Source organism: Stegostoma tigrinum, chromosome 10, assembly GCF_030684315.1.
Source record: "Stegostoma tigrinum isolate sSteTig4 chromosome 10, sSteTig4.hap1, whole genome shotgun sequence".
Taxonomy (NCBI): domain Eukaryota; kingdom Metazoa; phylum Chordata; class Chondrichthyes; order Orectolobiformes; family Stegostomatidae; genus Stegostoma; species Stegostoma tigrinum.
In genome coordinates this window covers 50,213,856-50,231,278 of record NC_081363.1, presented here as the reverse complement: position 1 = coordinate 50,231,278, position 17,423 = coordinate 50,213,856, and the positions used below count along the sequence as shown (strand labels likewise).

The 17,423-nt window shown below is 38.3% G+C and overlaps 1 protein-coding gene across 4 annotated transcripts in view; it reads right to left on the bottom strand.

Annotated features, from left to right (window-relative positions):
• arid4a (AT-rich interactive domain 4A) overlaps nt 1-17,423 on the bottom strand; it is a 158,264-nt gene that overhangs the window by 39,451 nt on the left and 101,390 nt on the right. For all 4 annotated transcript variants that reach the window (XM_059649181.1, XM_048537714.2, XM_048537716.2 and 1 more), the window contains exons 12-14: nt 5,912-5,984; nt 3,797-3,891; nt 304-401 (exon numbers count right to left, since the gene is read on the bottom strand). In XM_059649181.1, coding sequence (XP_059505164.1) covers nt 304-401; nt 3,797-3,891; nt 5,912-5,984 — 266 coding nt within the window. The remainder of the gene's footprint in view (nt 1-303; nt 402-3,796; nt 3,892-5,911; nt 5,985-17,423) is intronic.

The following is a 17,423-nucleotide window of genomic DNA, read 5'->3' as shown; positions in this document are numbered from 1 at the left end:
GAATAAAATTCTGAATAGTTTGGTGTTTTTCAGAATGTGAATACATTGCAAAATAAATTATAGAAGCACAAGTTTCTTCTGAATTACAATAGTGGCTTCAAGCATCTGCAGTCATGCCTGTCCTATTCATGGAAATACAATGAAAGAGGACTGAAGGATAAATACAAACATGAACATGTAAAGATTCACTGTCTTCAAGAAGATTTCTTAAAAGAAATCATAGCTGTCACACGCCGTATATACAACAAAAAAGTCAATGAGCAAATCGAATATAAATATTTAGTGTATATCAAAACTACTTACTTCTTATAAGCAGTTTTTACATTGTAAGAGGCAGCAGAGTTCAGAATTGGAATGCCAAGGTCCATGTATATTTGTTTCCACACAGAACCACTGTCAATCTACAGAAAGTAGAATTTAGCAACTATACTTCATACAGCCAACAAGACAAAAAATACAACTTAAAATTGTTCATCAATGCCATTTTGTTTACTATTACAAGAAGAGAGTTAACACAATAAATTCTAGTCAATGAAGAATCATCTGTCATATTGCTATAATCACGAAATCTGGAATTGAGAATTTCCAGTTACAAAACTGTACGTGTAACTTATGTTGAAAGATTTTCAAGAATGGTAGCAGCTTTATAAAGATTGTTAAAATAACATGTGTCATTAAGTAATTTACACAGAATATTTTGAGTTCTAAATACATATAACTACCAAAAATGTACCACAGATGCACATCAAGCTAAAATGATTCAGTTAAGGGCTAATACAATGACATACATTGATAGCAGCTGTAAGTTTTCCACTTAATTAAGTTTCACTTAAATGTTATACAATTAACTGAAGAAATTTTAATGTATTTATGTCATTCACACAATTTCAATATTGTAGTGCAATAAGATTTGTATGCCATTTTTGCTAAAAACAAAACACAGGGATGTCAATTAATGTAGAAATGCAAGTACAGCCAATTATAGGACAGAAGAAAACATTCAGAGTATTTTTCGTAATTCAAGGTAATACAGCTGAAGCTACAAAGAAACAATCACTGAAGCGTGAATATAATACTGCTTTGAACAGCTTTTTGATGCACGCCCCTTTGCGCTCATCTCACATACAATTTGCATTGCATGAAAAAATTGGGAAGTTTCAGTCCTTTCAATCCCAAGTCATAGGCCAGTTAGTTGAAATTTATTTCATTTAAATTATTTAAATTTCTCTAGCTGAAAACGAAAACATCACCAGACAGGGAAAAGGTAGCTCTGATTAGCCTTGATATTTTGTACTGAATTGGTTCAATTACTGTAAAATGGTTATGAGAAAATGCCACAAATAAGTTACAGTACAGTGTGATTCAGATTTAGTTGACAGAAGTATTGTAAAGTCACAGTAAAGCTGTTACTTTTCAAAAATATGTTCTTAAACTGTCAGATTCATGGAAGTGCTCACCTGATGCCCGAGATTCACTAAGTGTCCATTTTAAGTTGGCTCATATGGTGTTGTTCTGCTTTAGCATTAAGTGTAATGGGGCTGATATATGTACTTAGTTTCTGCTTTAGTGCCATTTCGTACCAGGGCCAGACTGTCATCTGACATTGGTAGCATTTTCAAGTGATCTTTCCTGGTAGCTGACTCTCTCCTGTGTGTTGCTCCCCTGCCAGGCTTTCCCACTAAACACTTCCCATTTAATTCCCTAGCTTGCAGTTCCTTTTGCTCCCTCAATTGCTTTTGTACTCCTGCAAAATCTTTTGCAAGCACTTACTCACAGCTGGTTCAGCAGAGGAAAACTGAGTCAGAAAGACAAGTGGAAAGAATTAGCATATTTCTTCTTTATTTCATTTATGAATAGAGGAACTCGGGAATGTCCAGTATTTCATCGTGCAGGATACATCCTGATGCGAGAAGTTCCACCAAACCTAACAAGAGCTTTTAAATTGGTTGTAATGGAAAAATGTGATTTACTTAAGTTGTTTCACTTAACGTTGCACTTTTCAGGAATGAAACTCCATTTGCATAATGCAACATTAATCAAAGAATTATCATATGTGGCATTGTTATAAAAATGGAACATGAACAAATGAATTAATGATATCGCACACTTCAGAAAGGTTATGTTCAAAGAATGCAAATTTGACTTTGTATGATGGAGTGAGAATGGAAGAAACCACATTAGTTTGGGCCAATGTTTCCCAAAGATTTCACTGTTTTCACTTTTTCAAGGGTGGTGCAAAACAGAAGCCAAGGACAAGCTTACAAGGACAGACATTTGAGCCAATATTTATGACCTTTTGCTCCTTAAACACTAGTAGAATGAAAACACCTTGAAGTAGTTTATAGCACAACAGCTACTATGTTTTCCTTTGGGAATTAACTTATGGAATAAAATTCAATATAAATCAAACTTAATTCTCAAATTTCAGGATTCAATCAGGCAAACTATCAATGAAATAGAACACCTTATATCTCATCATAAGCTGACACAAGACCAGCTGAGCCACATCCATTTGGGAAATATGATTCAATCATATCCATCTGTGTTGAACATAAATTTCAGTCAACACAAGGTTTTAAGGCATTTTCTGACCAACTTATAACAGAAAAGGAGTCAAAGACAGGGACATCGACATAGAACAGTGCATCAGAGGAACAGCCCCTTCAGCCCAGTTTCTGTGCCAAGATGCATTCTAAATTAATTCCATCTACCCGCAAAGTCCATATCCCCCTATTCCCAGTCGGTCCAAAAGATCATTCGGTCCTTGAACAGCAAAAGAGGGCAGCATCCACACAATTGCTCGACTGACAGAAGTTTATTGCTTTTTGTTAACCTTACGAAAAATGGTCAAGGCTAGCATCATCATCTTAAGTACGGACTTGGACTCATCTGTCTGTCATTAAGGTAGGTCATTTAAGTGAACAGTTGAATTGTTCTTAGAGCAGAGAAAGTAAGGAAAATATACCAGATATATGCATAATTAATCAGGGTCCAAGCAAAATAAGGATAAGCTGCTTCCACGAGCAGGGAGGAACTACAACCAAACGACTAATACTTAAAGTAAATCAACAAAAGAATCAGAGGCAAAAATTATTGAGCAAGTTTATACAGCAAATTACAGTGCTCTGAGGTATTTGTTGCCTGAAACATTAGTGGAAACAGACTGAGCGATAGCTTTCAAAAAGGAATTGGATAAAAACTCAAAAAGGGAAGAAGCTGCAATGTCGAGGGATAAGAGACATAGTGGGACTAATGATCTGGTAATTCAAAGGAACAATGACTGCCAGTGGGCACTCACCACACATAATATACACTCCTGCCTGTCTTTTAGACACCAGGCGTGTGATGAGAGGCCGGGATCTAGTCTCTTTCTGCTCACACCCTTTCTTTTGGCGCTATGGACATTTTAGGCTTGGGAACTTCTTGCCAACTCCCAGCCAATTGTGCCAACAGCCCAGATTGGCAACCTGCACACCATTCTCCTCCTAGGGGTATAGGGAGGGGAGTGGAACATCTTGTCTCATCACCCTTGTTGACAGCCTGTCCCTGACCAACCTACAATTGGACACATGAAACAGTGCCTATTTCACGAAGATGAGAATGTGTTTATAAATTGCATTTGCTAGCTTAAATAACTGGGAACAACTTGGAACACGAAACCTTGTTACAAAATATACTTTCAACAAAAATCAACTGATACTGAAGCCAAAATGCAAACTCATGACATTGCTCTGTTCCTGGAACTGAATAAAATATCACTTTTCTGTTACAGATTCTCAAAATGAGGGCAACTCACATTGTCACAGCCACCATGCCGATATACCAATCTGAAAAGTTTGAATAAATTCAGATCCTTATAGCCCAGTACAGGTGGTTTATTGATAGGCGTGCCTAGAAAATAATTAATTGGTTACGTTCCTCAAATACAAAGAAGCAACTTCACAATTAAGAAATTCATTTGTGAATCGTACAAAGAGAGGCTACACAGCAATAGGTTAATTGAATGGACAAAGATCTGGCAACGGAGCATAGCGTGGGGAAATTATCCATTTTGGCAGAAAGAATATTTTAAAAAATGAAACAATGTAACTAAATGGGGAGATTTCACAGAACTCTGCGACGTATAAGGATCCAAGTGTCCTTATGCATCAGCTATAAAAGGTTAGTATCCAAGCACAGCAAGTAATTAGGAAGGGTAATAAGATATTGTTACTTAGTGCAAGGGGAACTGAATACCACAATAAGGAGGTTATGCTTCAGTTACACAGGGTATTGGTCAAACCACATGTGGAGTATTTAAGGACGTAAATGTATTGGAACAGTAAAGAGTATCTACTACTACTCAAAATACGTAGGCTGTCTTCTAAAGGAAAATGTTGGACAGGTTAAGTTTGAATCCACTGGAAATTAGAAAAGTGACAGGCAATATGATTCAAATGTACTTGATCCAGGGTGGCCTCGATTGGGTACCAGTGGAAAGGATATTTCCTCTTGTGGAAGAATCAAGGACAACGGTTAACAATTTCAAAATAAGAATCACTCATTTAAGGCAGGGAAGTGGAGACTGTTTCAAATAGTCCTTCAATATTTTTAAGGCAGAGGTAGACAGAATCTTGGTAGGCAAGGGTGAAAGGCTTTCGGGGAAGATGAGAATTTGGAGTAAGCAGATCAACAATGATTTTATTGAATGGCAAAGCAGGCTTGAGGGTCTGAGCAGCCTTCCAATTCTATGTTTGCAAATTATGATCCAAAAGGAATATCTAGATCTTAGCACACTTCTAGAAGATTAAGCAAAAATCTCTGTGCAACATCATGTCATACCACCGATATTCCCTTTTATTTTATATTTAGATTAGATTCGGATTCCTTACAGTGTGGGAACAGGCCCTTCGGCCCAACAAGTCCACACCAACCCTGGAGCGTCCCACCCAGACCCATCCCCATTAACCTACACACCCCCGAACACTACAGGCAATTTAGCATGGCCAATCCACCTAGCCTGCACATCTTTGGGCTGTGGGAGGAAACCGGAGCACCCAGAGGACACCCATGCAGACACAGGGAGAATGTGCAAACTCCACACAGACAGTTGCCCGAGGCTGGAATTGAACCCAGGTCCCTGGCGCTGTGAGGCTGCAGTGCTAACCACTGAGCCCCTGCAAGTTGCTGCAAGATTTCAGTACATTTATTTGCACCAGCATCATTTCTCACAGAAAAAGGCGTGTGCAGTACCTCATAACTTATTATGTGGAGGAATACCTATTTTGCAGGAAGAATACCAAAAATCAAAATATATCCTCACTTTCTGGGGTTCACACGATTTATCTAATTTTACAACTCAACTATATTCACAGCAGGAAAATCAAATATACCATATGCAATAACACAAATACATGTACATTATTGGTTTATACAGGCTGTCAAGATAAATCAACAAAGTTTGTGCAAATCAACAAATTTCGGTCTAACAGCTTAGAATTATGTTTTGTCGGTGAATTTCTGCACTTGTTAGATTATAAATGGAGAAATGAGATACACTTCCCTTTAAGGTAATCAAGGCATTAACTGACCAATCCAAATTGATACTGGAAATTTATTTAGATCCCAACTGAAATTCACAGTATCGCTACGCGCGAATTGCAGCCTGAGACCTGTGATAAAGAATTGCTGTCTGTGTTTTATCGATTAGGCAGAGGCACTCTACTGTGTAACTGATTTAAACCCACTGCAGGCTTTTATTCAAAGCATTTGAGATTTGGTTACTTTTTATTTGTAGCTTTAAAAACTTGACTACTTATACTACCGTTCATATCTTTAACACTTGCATTAGATTAGAAACCAGTTCAGAGGTCAGAGGTCAAAGTACAATCATTAGTGAAAAAGCCAACTTGAGCTTGCAAGCAGTCCTTACCCCTATCCTCCATAAACTTGTAAAGCTGCTGCAAGAAGTTATCCCTCTCTTCTGGATCAAGCTCTTCTTCTGACTGGAAACAGACAGATATTGACAGTCAAGATCTAGTCAGATTAAGAATTACAATCAGAAAACATGGGCAAATATTAGCAAATAGGGTCTTCACAAATCTAACAATGCCATTACCTGTACCAACCAGCTATACTTGTGCAGGCTTTGAAAATATAATTCAGCAGTTAAATGAGAAAATCTTAAATACTTTTCGATTCTTCATTCTTTTGCAAGTACCTGATTTATCCTTAATACAAATGTTGCAAATCAATTTATTAATTTTCTTCTTCTCAAATATTTGCTCAAATGCAGTTCTTTGGTATTAACCAACTATCCATAGCAAAGGGCTGTAATTTTTCTTTTAACAGTGGATAAAACAAGGTGGTCAGCTCTAAGGGCACTTCGACTGGAATGGGATTGAACTTCACGCTGTTGGTGTTCATCTGATCCATACGCTTGCTGCCCTGCCAACCAATGTGCCCACACACATAAAATCTCTGTGGGAATTTAGAAGTTTTTTCTAAGAGGCAGCATATTGTTACAATCTGGAGCACAGTACCTGAACAAGTGGTTGAAACAAAATCAAGAAAAACTTTTTAAAAGACCAAGGATGCAAACCAAAGTGGAAAAGACTGGAAAGATCTTTCAATAAGTCAGGACAGACAAAATTGGCCAAATGGCTTTCTCTTATGTTGTATAATTCAGCTCTCAGTCTTTGAGAGATGCCACTATAAGAAAGTGAGTGGATGCAAAATTTGGTGAACAACTGACAACGTTCATCGTTAAAATTGCTTACTACACAGGAATGTCAAACTAACCTCAATTTCTCTCCAACATAAACCATTTTCTTAAACCATCATCCTCTCTGACAATGATGCAAGTTTATTCTCTTCCCCATCAAAACTTGCAACCATCTAATCAACAGCTCTGTCTCTTCTTCAGATTCATAGGACAAATGTGCCCAAATGTTCACCATTACACTAGCCCTAAACCTGCACCTTCTTTAAATTCTAACCATTCTGTCACAAAGTTTCATGACTTCAGCAAGTACCCATGACCAACCTCCTCTTATAACTCATTCTGAAGGCAAGTGGTGAATTATGAAACTACACAGCAACATTTTTACTTAACATTGGGTATTTACAGACACGTATCTTCTCCTTCCTAACTTACCCTTTGTTCAAAAAGTTTATATTGTATGTGCCAAAAGATATCTTAATCCATCAATGCCTTTAACCTTTGCATCTTTAGACAAACCATTAACAGAATCATCTTCTTTTTAAACTCAAACTTTATAACACACAAACAAGATTTCAAAATCAAAGAAATATAATGAGATATCTGCTGGCTAGGCTCACCAAGTTATTAATCACAAGATTCCTTTTGTAAGGCAACCTGTCAGCAGGTGACTTGTGTAAACTCATTTTATCATGAAAATTTATTTTCTTTCTACATTCTTTCATACCAGCTTTTGGACAATTTAGATTTTCAGAAGGCTTTTGCTAGAAGCCCTGGGCAGGTCAGTAAGTAAAATCAATGCATGGGATTATTGTAATATACCAGTATGTGCTGAAAACTGGTTAACAGGCAAAGGAGAGAGTAGGAATAAATATAATTGTCTGCCATCCTGAAAATGATCAAAGGGGTACAGCAAAGATCAGAGCTAAGTCCACAGCTATTCATCATCTCTACAAATGGTTTGGATTTTGGGGTAAATTGTAATATTTCCAAATTTGGTGATGACATTAAATTGGATGGGAATGTAAGTTTTGAGGAGGATGCAAGGAAGCTTCAAGGGGACTTGGTTAGGCTAAGTGAATGTCCTAGAATACGAGAGATAGAAAGACGGATGATTTGCTGGCCTTCATCACAAAGGGATTTGAGCACATAAGTAAAGAGGTCTTTCTGCAATTATACTGAGGTCTTGGCAAGACCAGACTTGGGACTGGTGTGTACAGTTTTGGCCTCTTTATCTAGAGTGAGATACAACTGCCACAAAGGAAATGCAACAGAGGTGCAGCGGATTAATCCTTGGTTTGTAGGATTGCTGCTGAGAAGACATTGAGGAGAGTGGGTCTTTAATTCTTAGAGTTTAGAAGGATAAGGAATGAACCTCATTGAAATTTACAAAACTTTTCCAGGGCATGATATCACGGATGTAGATAAGAGGTGCCCCTGGATGGTGAGTCTGAAACCAAGGTATATAATCTCTCAGATGGTGGTGAAACTTTTCATTTCTCTGTACTGGAGGAACTGTTAGAAACTCAATCACAGAGCACGTTCAAGATAGAAATCGATACATTTCTGGAAACTAATGACATTAAGGAAATATGAAGATAATCAAGAAGATGGCATTGGGATAGACCAGGTGGCAAGAGAAGCTGGGGAGAAGCAGATGGCAAGAGGAGGTTGGGAGAAGAGACAAGTACAACGAAGAACGAAGGGGAAGTGGACACTGCAAAGGGGATAGAGGGTGGGGGTGTTATTGTAAGAAATGGTTAAGGGATGAGACAAATGATTAATTGATTGGCTGATTATAAAGGAGGAATGGGGGGGCTTTTATGGAGGAGTGGTAGTATCCCTACCTCTGTATGAAAAGACTTGGGATTAAGCCTCACCTGCTCCACAATAACATATCAAAACATCGCTGAACTATTGATTGGAAAGTATCTATGACTGAGGAGCTGTAAAGGTCTATCCAAAAATATAGATGCTTTGGTTTTCATCTCAACAGCTATCTTGGTTATGAATTGACAATGTGAGCAGATCTTAGCTGCCAAAAGGTGAAGGTCAGAAACTCTAATTTCTTTTCAGTCAGAAGATTGCAATCAAAAGTTACATTGCAGAGGAATAGCTACAACCATATGTAAAATGTCACAGCATGATTTCCCACAGATGTTGTGCAAAATTAAATTTTACAATCAATGGAAAAATAAATTCAATTTAAGACATATCGAACATCTTTGATGAGAGAAAAAGGCAAGGTATGGCCTTGGCACTGTAATTCCTAATTCCTACTAGCAGTAAGATCTGGTGTAAAGTATTCTCAGAGCTAAAGCCTCAAAACTGAACACCAAGAAAGGTTTGGAAATGCTGTTAGCATTTATGGACAAAATTTATAGGAAAGACAACATGTTGAATGCAAATGAGAGATGGCCATACCCTGTCAAATTTAGACAACAGGATTAATATTCCATAGTAGATGATAATGTCAAATTTAGCAGAATACGATCGCAAAAATTATAGTTTGGGATTCCTACTTCAGTGCACACCTTTAAATGGTTGGACTGTGCTAAGTTATCAAGCATATATAGACACGTCGGGTTTAATTGGAGTTAGATTTTCAGTAATAAATATGCTGGGAATCTTCATTTCCAGTGGCCTTTATGTCTCAAATAGGACATTCTACGGTAATACAGAGAAAGGAGGATTCAAAAGTGATTTTTAAAAAGTGACAAAACCGGCCAGACACAGGTTGAAAGTGCCAGAGTGAATTAGAACATAGAACATAGAACAGTACAGCACAGAACAGGCCCTTCAGCCCACAATGTTGTGCCGACCATTGATCCTCATGTATGCACCCTCAAATTTCTGTGACCATATACATGTCCAGCAGTCTCTTAAATGACGCCAATGACCTTGCTTCCACAACTGCTGCTGGCAACGCATTCCATGCTCTCACAACTCTCTGCGTAAAGAACATGCCTCTGACATCCCCTCTATACTTTCCACCAACCAGCTTAAAACTATGACCCCTCGTGCTAGCCATTTCTGCCCTGGGAAATAGTCTCTGGCTATCAACTCTATCTATGCCTCTCATTATCTTGTATACCTCAATTAGGTCCCCTCTCCTCCTCCTTTTCCCCAATGAAAAGAGACCGAGCTCAGTCAACCCCTCTTCATAAGATAAGCCCTCCAGTCCAGGTAGCATCCTGGTAAATCTCCTCTGAACCCTCTCCAAAGCATCCACATCTTTCCTATAATAGGGCGCCCAGAACTGGACGCAGTATTCCAAGTGCGGTCTAACCAAAGTTTTATAGAGCTGCAGCAAGATCTCACGACTCTTAAACTCAATCCCCCTGTTAATGAAAGCCAAAACACCATATGCTTTCTTAACAACCCTGTCCACTTGGGTGGCCATATTATACTAAAAGCAGCAAAGACAGAGATACTTCTGGCAATGAGGACAAACAGGAATTGGGGAACTGCGAAAGAAAAATGAACCAAAGAGTCTGGGATATGGTCGACAGGTTCGTAAGATGTACATCGAAATGCTATTCGGAAACAAATTGCCCTCAACGGAATGACAAGATTTTCAAAATTACATGTGGTATCAAAGTTTCGGCAGATGCTGATGATGATGGTACATTGAGGCAGAGAAAATTGTACTGATGACAGTAAGTTTCAGCCCAGGAATGAATATTTTAGTCACAAATTCATTCAAAAACTTTGTGTGTAGTGGATTGGTTAAAATGTTGCCTAACTTTTTTATCTTTACTTTTGACATTTTTTTTCATGAATCGGAGACCTCTACCTATTTCAAGTCTGGTGATGACAACATGTTGAAATCACTTTAAAAAGTGGCTATTCCTGTAAATCACGGGGGTAAACCGTTTTATCAGCCCAAACATAGCAAAAAGTGAAATATCTTTGCTGTTGAGCAGGCCATATACGAGAAAGGCTCAAATGATACTGGATACAGAAAACAACAAGGCAACAGTTATTGCAAAGTCAGTGAATTTATACTTTAAGCAATCTGAATGATGCTGTACATTTAGAAGACAACTTCTCAAAGCAAAACATTGAAGTAGTTATCATTAGCACTACGAGATAAAAGCTCAATTGTTACTTTATAACAATTTCAGCAGTTTGACCATCTATCTTCTCAAATTAAAAATCAAACTCAAGGATGCAAGAGTAAAGGATATTGATCATTCAGAACTTACAGAAGAGATCAGCAATAAACGTTTTCAGTCAATGTGGAGTCTCTTACGAGCAAAGATTTTTAACAAAGTTGACGCAAAGAACTTGAAGGTATGGGATAATGAAAAACATTATCATAATGCACTTCGTAAACATGGAACTAAATTTAGTCAGTGTTTACATAACATACAGTAAAATGCAATGTTTCCTCTCAGCTGTGCAGCTGCTCAGAGGGTCTGAGCATGCAAATCTATACACGTATTGACTTCTGGTTCCAGAGGATCCTGCCACACATGGACCTCTGGAGGTCTGCAAGGCAGCAGGAAACATTAGAAGGAACTAGCTCAAGAAACCGTAGTCATGGATAAGCTAGTGGAGAAGGGGATTGGGATTACAGCAGGAACATCACCTAAATTTCTCATTGATAATATGCTAATGATGAACTTACAGATGTGTGTGTTTAAAGATCATCAAGGCTAATTTACAACTGAGAACTCAGGAAGGAATTGTTGCACTTTTGAAAACAAGTTGGTGAAACTCGTTGTGAAGTGTGTGTTTACATTTCTGCTTTGCAAGCAGTAGAGGTGGTGAGATAAGACACATCCAAAACATTATACAGAGTGTGATTTGGCTGACAACAGGTAATTGATTGATTTGTGCGAATATGACAGTTGTGGATGCTGGAAGTTGGTGGTTGACTGCCTGAGCGAGCAAGCAGACGACTCGGTATGAGCGGTTACAAATGATACAGTTGCAAACGTTTTACAGATTGGAAGCAGCAAGTTGTGTGCTTCTTTCTTCGTGCAGAAAAAGGACCTGAAATCTGAAGGAAAACAGTCATTTTTTCCGATAAGTTGCTGTAAGCTGCTGCCTTTAACCAATTACTGATTCTTGGTCACTCGTGCCCCAATAGCCCTTTGCTTCCTGAAGAGAGGCCAAAAAACCTGGAGAGGGGGGAGTGAAGAACAAGAGGTCTTGGGAATCAAAAAGTACATACTATCATACCCAGAGGAAGAACAAAGAACAATATAGTACAGGACCTTCAGCCCTCCAAGCCTGTGCCAACATATTTTGCCCTTCCATACTAAAACTGTCTTCACTTATGGGAAGATAACAAGGTGTGAAGCTGGATGAACACAGCAGGCCAAGCAGCATCTCAGGAGCACAAAAGCTGGCATTTCGGGCCCAGGTAACACACCATCCTGAATTCTCATTTGCAGCCACAGAAACTTCTGTCTACTCCCCTTAAAATTGAATCCCCTATAACTATAGCATCTCTACACCTATCTCTTCCTGCCTCTGCAGCACAGCCAACCATGGTGCCACAAATTTGGCTGCTGCTGTTATCCGCTCAACAGTATCCAAAAAGGTACATCTGTTTTGCAGGGGAATAGCCTCAGGAGATCCCTGCACTGCCTGCTTAGCTCTCTTGCTCTGCCTGATGGTCACCTATTCCCTTCCTGTCTGTTGAGTCTGAGTCTGCGGTGTGACCAGTTCTCTGTATGTGCTATCCACGACACTCTCCACCTCACGAATGCTCCTCAGTGCCAGCAAATGCACCTCCAACTCCAAAACTCAAGCTTTCAGGAGTTGCAGTTGAAGCATATGCAGGTCTGGGGCACTGGAAATGTGTCCCATTTCCCACATTGAGCAAGAGAAGCAGACAATTCGGAGCTCTCCTGCCATGTCTGACCCCTTTAAGTTAATCAATCCTTACAATGTTAAATACTTTTAATACTAAGGTGAAGCTTCTGTTGCTCTCTGCTCCAATAACGAAACTTCTGAAAAAAACTTACCTGTTACTCACCAACAGTGGTTTCCAGAAACAGCTGGTCCAGTTTTGGCTCACACTCATTTGCCTACTGGAACTCTTGCTGCCAATCTTCCTCTCATGATGTTCTGTCTCTTCTGAATTTTTTTTTGGTTATAGGAGGAAGGAGGAATGGAAACACTACAGTAATCTAACGTGTGGGGATAACTGTTCCTTAACAGCAGGTTCTTCAACAGTAACCTCCACGCTCAGGCTGATTGCAAAATCGACTCCCAGAAAGCAAATGAGCAATGATTCAGCACCCTCTGTCTGGACTCACGCTTTTGAACTGTGCTTCCATAGGTTTTTTTTTGTTTGTCTGTCTGCATTTTTTTGTAGGTCTTTTGAAAAACGGAGTTTGTGCTTTAACTGGTAGATTTACATGTTGATAGTTTATAAATGTTTACTTGAGAATTGAATTTACTGCAAAATTTTCCAATTTCGCTCTATTATTTTTGGATACTTGTTAAATTCTGCCTCTTTGATACAGACTGCTTGTCTTCTGTCCTAATAGCTCCTTATGTGATTCCATTTGTCTACTGAAATCATGCTTAATTCCATGACGTAGTTTCCTGCCCTAAATACACTATGCAACCTCGTTATTGTTGCAGAACAGTGTTTTTGCATCTTACCTCTCACTTGTCCTTCTCTTCCCACTTGAGAAAATCTTTCTCCAGCAAGAGGTTATAAATACAATTTTCTTGACCTTGTATTTTGCTCTTACGTTTATAAACATGCATGTTCACTAAGATTCTAAGAGGATCCCTTCATTGGATGTGTCTGTGCAAGATAAAACATGCACAATAAGCTGTCAACTGCCTTTGCTCTACCACAAGTAAGTACATGATCACAAATACCAACAGAAGATTTGACGTTCTTCTTAAATAATTCTCAAATAGCCACAACTCAACTTTGAAGAAATTATATACTGGCTATTGCAAAGGAATGAATTAATATAGTAAGTATACTTCTTCTTACGTTTCCAAACATCAATGTTTGAAGAAAAATTCGAAAGATTCTGAAAAAACAGACGCCACTTGACTCCACAGTTTAATGCAAAAGAATGTTACTATTCAAGAAACAAGCAAAGTAGACGTTACTAAATAAAGAGATAGCAGAAACTGCCAATGCTGGAGAATCTGAGATAATAAAGTGCAGAGCTGGATGAACACAGCAGGTCAGGCAGCATCAGAGGAGCAGGAAAGCTGATGTTTCGGGTCTGGACCCTTCTTCAGAAATGGGGGGAGGGGAAGGGGATTCTGAAATAAAAAGAGAGGTTGTGGGCAGGGAGGTGGATGGAAAATGGATAAAGGAGCAGACAGGTGGAGAGGAGATGGACAGGAGGTGGGGATGGAGCCAATCAAGGTGAGTGAAGGTAGGGAGTTAGAGTGGGGGTTGGTCAGTCCCAGGAAAGCACACTTTTAGATTAAATCTTCTTTATTTTACAACAAGGAGCAGAATAAAACACAATCACATTAGACATAAATTTGAAACGTTTTATCCTTCTGACTTCTCCAGAAAGTTTTTTCAGACTCTTCAAGGTTCATTCACTTTCCCCAGGACCACGGACATACATCCTACAGCTGGTCAAACTTCAATTCACCTTCTTATTGGTGTTCCAGTTATCCTTTAAATCGCTGAAATTTCACAGGGATCCTTCCATTAGCCTTTGGCTAAGTAATCTCTAAACTTTACTTTAAAACCTCACAACTGTGGACTTTTTAAGCTAAAACTTGAGCTCCATTGCATTTGTGCTTAGTGTTTCCTTCCGAAAAATACTCTGGTTTCTGTCAGCATTTTTCCTTCGAATTCGCAGTTGCTTTTCATTTTCTAAAAGACCTTCTTTCTCTGCTTGTTGAACTCAGGGCTTACACCCACCAAAATTGTGGACGTTTTTAGCTCCAACTCTGAAAAGATTTTGTAAACAACTTCCAAACAACTTCTCAGAATTCTAACCAAGGCTCCACCTGGAATTACTCATCTTCATGGCAACAGAAGTTTGTTAAATATCTGACAAATTCTTTGGTTAATTAACTTCTGCCTTCAAGACAAATACTTTGACCTAAAGTTTTCACAAATAAATTAAATTTTGAATTAAGTCAGAACAATATTCCTCAAACTTACTTTCACCTTCATAGCTCTGATTCCAGAAGTTGACATGGAACCTTTTGAACTGTCATTATTTGAGATAGCTTGAAAATATGGAAAATCCAGAATTTTAATTATCTTAACCCTTAGTCATCCTAGAAAGCTAAAACTGCATCAAAAAAATTAATCTGAACAAACCTCGAACTGAATGTTTATGACACTTACTCCTGACAGAAAAATATGCTTAAACTGGAGAGGGTGCAGAGTAAATTCACCAGAATGTTGTAGGAATGTGAAGTCTCAGTTATGAGAAGAGACTGGATAGGCTGGGTTTGTGCTCCCCCGCAGCACAGAAGGCTGACGGACGATTTGATTGACGTTTATAAAATTATGAAAGACGTAGATAGCGTAGATCATAAGAATCTTTTCTGCATGACAGATGTGACGAAGACCAGAGGGTGTAAGTTTAAGGTGAGGAGGAAGTTGTTTAAAGAGGATCTGAGCAAAAACTTGCTTCAGTGTAGTCCGGTACAATTATAGCTTTGTACAACTGATTCACTTTGAAACTGAAGCAATTGATTCAGTTCAAATGCAAATATTACAAAAAATACTGTAAGTTAAATCAATTAATTATTACTCAATGCTCACATATAAAAGTACTATTAATGAAGTCATAAAAAGGAAAAATGTTACATTATATATTACACATGAAACATCTCAAACTAGTGTCACACATCTTGACCTACCCATTTAACAAAATAAAATTTAAACAAGGCTCATGATGTTGCATGAGATAGCAGTGTGTGAAGCTGGATGAACACAGCAGGCCAAGCAGCATCACAGGAACAGGAAAGTTTGACATTTCTGGTCAGGACCCTTCTTCAGAAAAAGGGACCATTCTTCAGAAGGGTCCCAACCTGAAACAGCAAACTTTCCTTTGTTCATCCAGCTTCACACCATGTTATCTCAGATTCTCTATCATCGGCAGCTTCTACTATCTCATGATGTTGCATTTTAAGGATCATGTCATATTCAAATTGGCTGCAGCATTTCCTGCATTACAACAGTGACCACAAAAGAAGTTAATTTCCTGTAAAACACAGATATCTTGCGAATGTGAAAGACATTATATAAATGCAAGTCTTGCTTTGCTCTTATCCCAAAAAGGTACAGAGGTCCTTGGGTTTTGGTTTGGTGCAAGGCTGATATGGAGGGTGCCAAGATAGTTTTGGAGAAAGAGAAAGAATTGGGGTGAAATAGTTATCTCAGGCGCCTGGTGTTTAGAATAGATGTACTTGGCAACCAAAACAGCTTATGACAAATGCAACTTATTTTATTAAATAACTAACATCAATTGAAAAAGACAGGGTCATCAGAACATCAACACTTATGCAGTGATGATTAAATAAATAGTCACACACAAAAGAAGCTGCTTTTCAAATGCAATCATCATTATTAAAAAAAGGAAAACTAATGCCAACCAGCATGAAAACAATGTGTCAATTAGCCTCCTTCTATGCATCATATTTCTATTATTCCATATTTGTTTCAACAGATACTACTTGGTATAAGAACAGATTCACAGCAATTTCAACTTTTACTAGAAGATCTCCCTTGGCGTAACTCATGAAAGAATGAAGGATGCACTATTTGAATATGAGACAGGCATTGTACTAAATAGCTCTCAATACATGATGAAAATAGTTGAAAATTTACATTTCATAAAAAATAATAGGACTTCTTAGAGGAAAGCTTTCTGTTGCAAACATGCAATCATAATTATTTTGGACTGTCCTTTAAAGTATAGCACATAAAGACCAACTAGACTACATCAGAGACCTGAGCCTCTGTCTGCTCAATATGTTATGCAGGCAAGAATTGGTACAATTGGAGCCTAAATATTTTTACTGAAGGCAGTTTCTCTTCAAATTGGCAACTACACATCGGTATCTGAGAACCTGCCTTTAGGGGAAAGGTCAGAAAAAAAACAACAGCAAGTGAATAGCATTCTCTTGCTGAGTTTTAAATTCACTGTTTTAGAAGTAGTGTATTTGCAACAGTTGTTGGTGCAGGATACAATTTGCATTGACTATAGTTTGAAATATGACAAGTACAATACTTTTGGGTGTGACACATTGACTGTAAGTGGAACTTCTATTGCATGATAAAGATAGCTGGAGTTACACTACAAAAAAAGTACACAGGTTCTTTTTAATTGTTTAAAAAAGGTAAGAGTTGATCCATGTAGGATTTCATATATATACATGATAATGGGAGAAGTAATGAGGACACAACATTTCTTTCTCAACAACTTAGACAAGCTATAGCCAAAAAAGTGAACAATATATCTGGATAATTTAAACAACAAAGTTAGCTTTAACTCCCTTCCTCAATTAACTGATGGATGAATGTCATTACTTAACTTGCTGCTGCATTTTGGGCCTGGAGAGAAAATAAATTCAGTATTAAGTTCAGATCATGGAAAGCTGGTTTGAAAATATGGTAAACATCCACGAGCTGTTTGCCAAGCTGCTGCAAAGTTTTGAATTACTTGTGAGCATGCTCATGATAAAACCACCAGTATGTTGTTAGGGAAACCCTAAAGGAAGTGGAGTGGACACCCACCCATTTCTGCTGGAA